Below are 1,654 nucleotides of genomic sequence, written 5' to 3' on the forward strand. Positions count from 1 at the left end.
TGAATATAACAGAATACACAATAATAATGTCATAGTCCCGTATTAGAAGCAGACATGTGACATTCATTGTACAGCTTGAACAGTCTGTGCTGGAAGTCCTCAACAAGCCATTGTGTTCTGTGAGAAGACTGTGGGACCTCACAGAGAGCATGAGTTTATAGCCTATAATGTCTCATACCACAGAACATTATGCTCCTCATTCTATGTACACATCTGCGCTCCTGCGAAGTTACCCAATCCATTAATAACATATTGGTAAGAATAAAAAAGCAGATGAGGTTACTCATAGGAAGGAACCATGAGTTCTGTATACTAGGGATATTACAAAACAAATCTCAAAACACTCTCATGTGATTTGAACTCTTCCCTCTCTGAGACTTCAAGAATAGAAATGGCTGTATTATACAAGATGGAATGCAAATAGGGCCTCACTGTGCTGATGAAAAGCAGCCTAGTCTTACAGCTCTGCCGAGGAGCCCAGCCCTGGATGCTCAGCTTTTCCCAAATGGTGATTGGCATTGAGCACAGAAGATTCACCATGGAACTGGCACTGAGCTGGGTGTTGCTTCTTGCTACTTTAAAAGGTAATTGATGAAAAATAATAAATACCAAATGAGTAAGTGAGTGGCATTAGTGGGATAATCAATGTGCATTTGTGACAGCTTCTTAAGCAGAATGTCTCTGTGTTTGCAGGTGTCCTGTGTGAGGAGCAACTGGTAGAGTCCGGGGGAGGCTTGGTGCAGCCTGGAGGGTCCCTGAGACTCTCCTGCGTGGCCTCGGGATTCACCTTCAGTAGCTATCACATGAGCTGGATCCGCCAGGCTCCAGGGAAGGGGCTGGAGTGGATCACATGGATTAGAAGTGATGGTGGTAGCACAGGGTACGCAGACTCCGTGAAGGGCCGATTCACCATCTCCAGGGACAACGGCAAGAACACGCTGTATCTGCAGATGAACAGCCTAAGAGCCGAGGACACGGCCTTGTATTACTGTGCGAGAGACACAGTGAGGGAACATCAGTGTGAGCCCAGACAAAAACCTCCGTGCAGGGATGCTTAGGACCAGCAGGGGGCGCGCGGGACACGTGGAACCACAGATTGTGTCCCAAGGGTACAAGTATTAAAGCATTTTGTTTCAGGTGGGCTTCATGACATTTAAAAAAGTAAGTATACAAGTAGAAGAATGAGAAGAGAGACAAATAACTAAAATCTAAACAATGTAAAATGCCACATAAAAACCCAAATAATTCATTGTCCACTTAAAAATACCACAAAAGCAATTAATACAATAAAATACTGTAATACAATTAGGAAACCCATTATTGAGAGTGTGAATTTTGCATTTTCTATCCTTTGCATAGTGAAGAAAATTTTTTAAGTGTTTCATATCATACATAAACAATTTATAAAAATACAGTGTAAACTTGTAAGAATGGTTATAATACATGACTGTATTTATATGTATTTACGTATATATGTATGTATATATATGTATATGTATATGTCATAGGCTATAGGTTGGGTATGGTATACACATAGCCAGAATCTACTAAGGTAATAAGATAAAAACAAGAACTATCTGTCAGCTGTATGAAAACTAAAAGTGACATTCCCTTTAACCCACAGTGAAAAATCACATCATGTTGTATGAAAAAA

General features: G+C 40.7%; 1 gene segment (V, D, J or C); it reads left to right on the plus strand.

Moving 5' to 3' along the window:
- Positions 1-474: 474 nt before the first annotated feature.
- Positions 475-1,058, plus strand: LOC100731714 (immunoglobulin heavy variable 3-23-like). The segment is given in 2 exon segments: positions 475-584; positions 694-1,058. Coding segments are annotated over 2 exon segments (462 nt in total).
- Positions 1,059-1,654: the final 596 nt, after the last annotated feature.

This window comes from Cavia porcellus, unplaced genomic scaffold (genome assembly GCF_034190915.1).
Source record: "Cavia porcellus strain 051 isolate PalLab524CR breed Dunkin Hartley unplaced genomic scaffold, mCavPor4.1 scaffold_8, whole genome shotgun sequence".
In the NCBI taxonomy this organism is placed as follows: domain Eukaryota; kingdom Metazoa; phylum Chordata; class Mammalia; order Rodentia; family Caviidae; genus Cavia; species Cavia porcellus.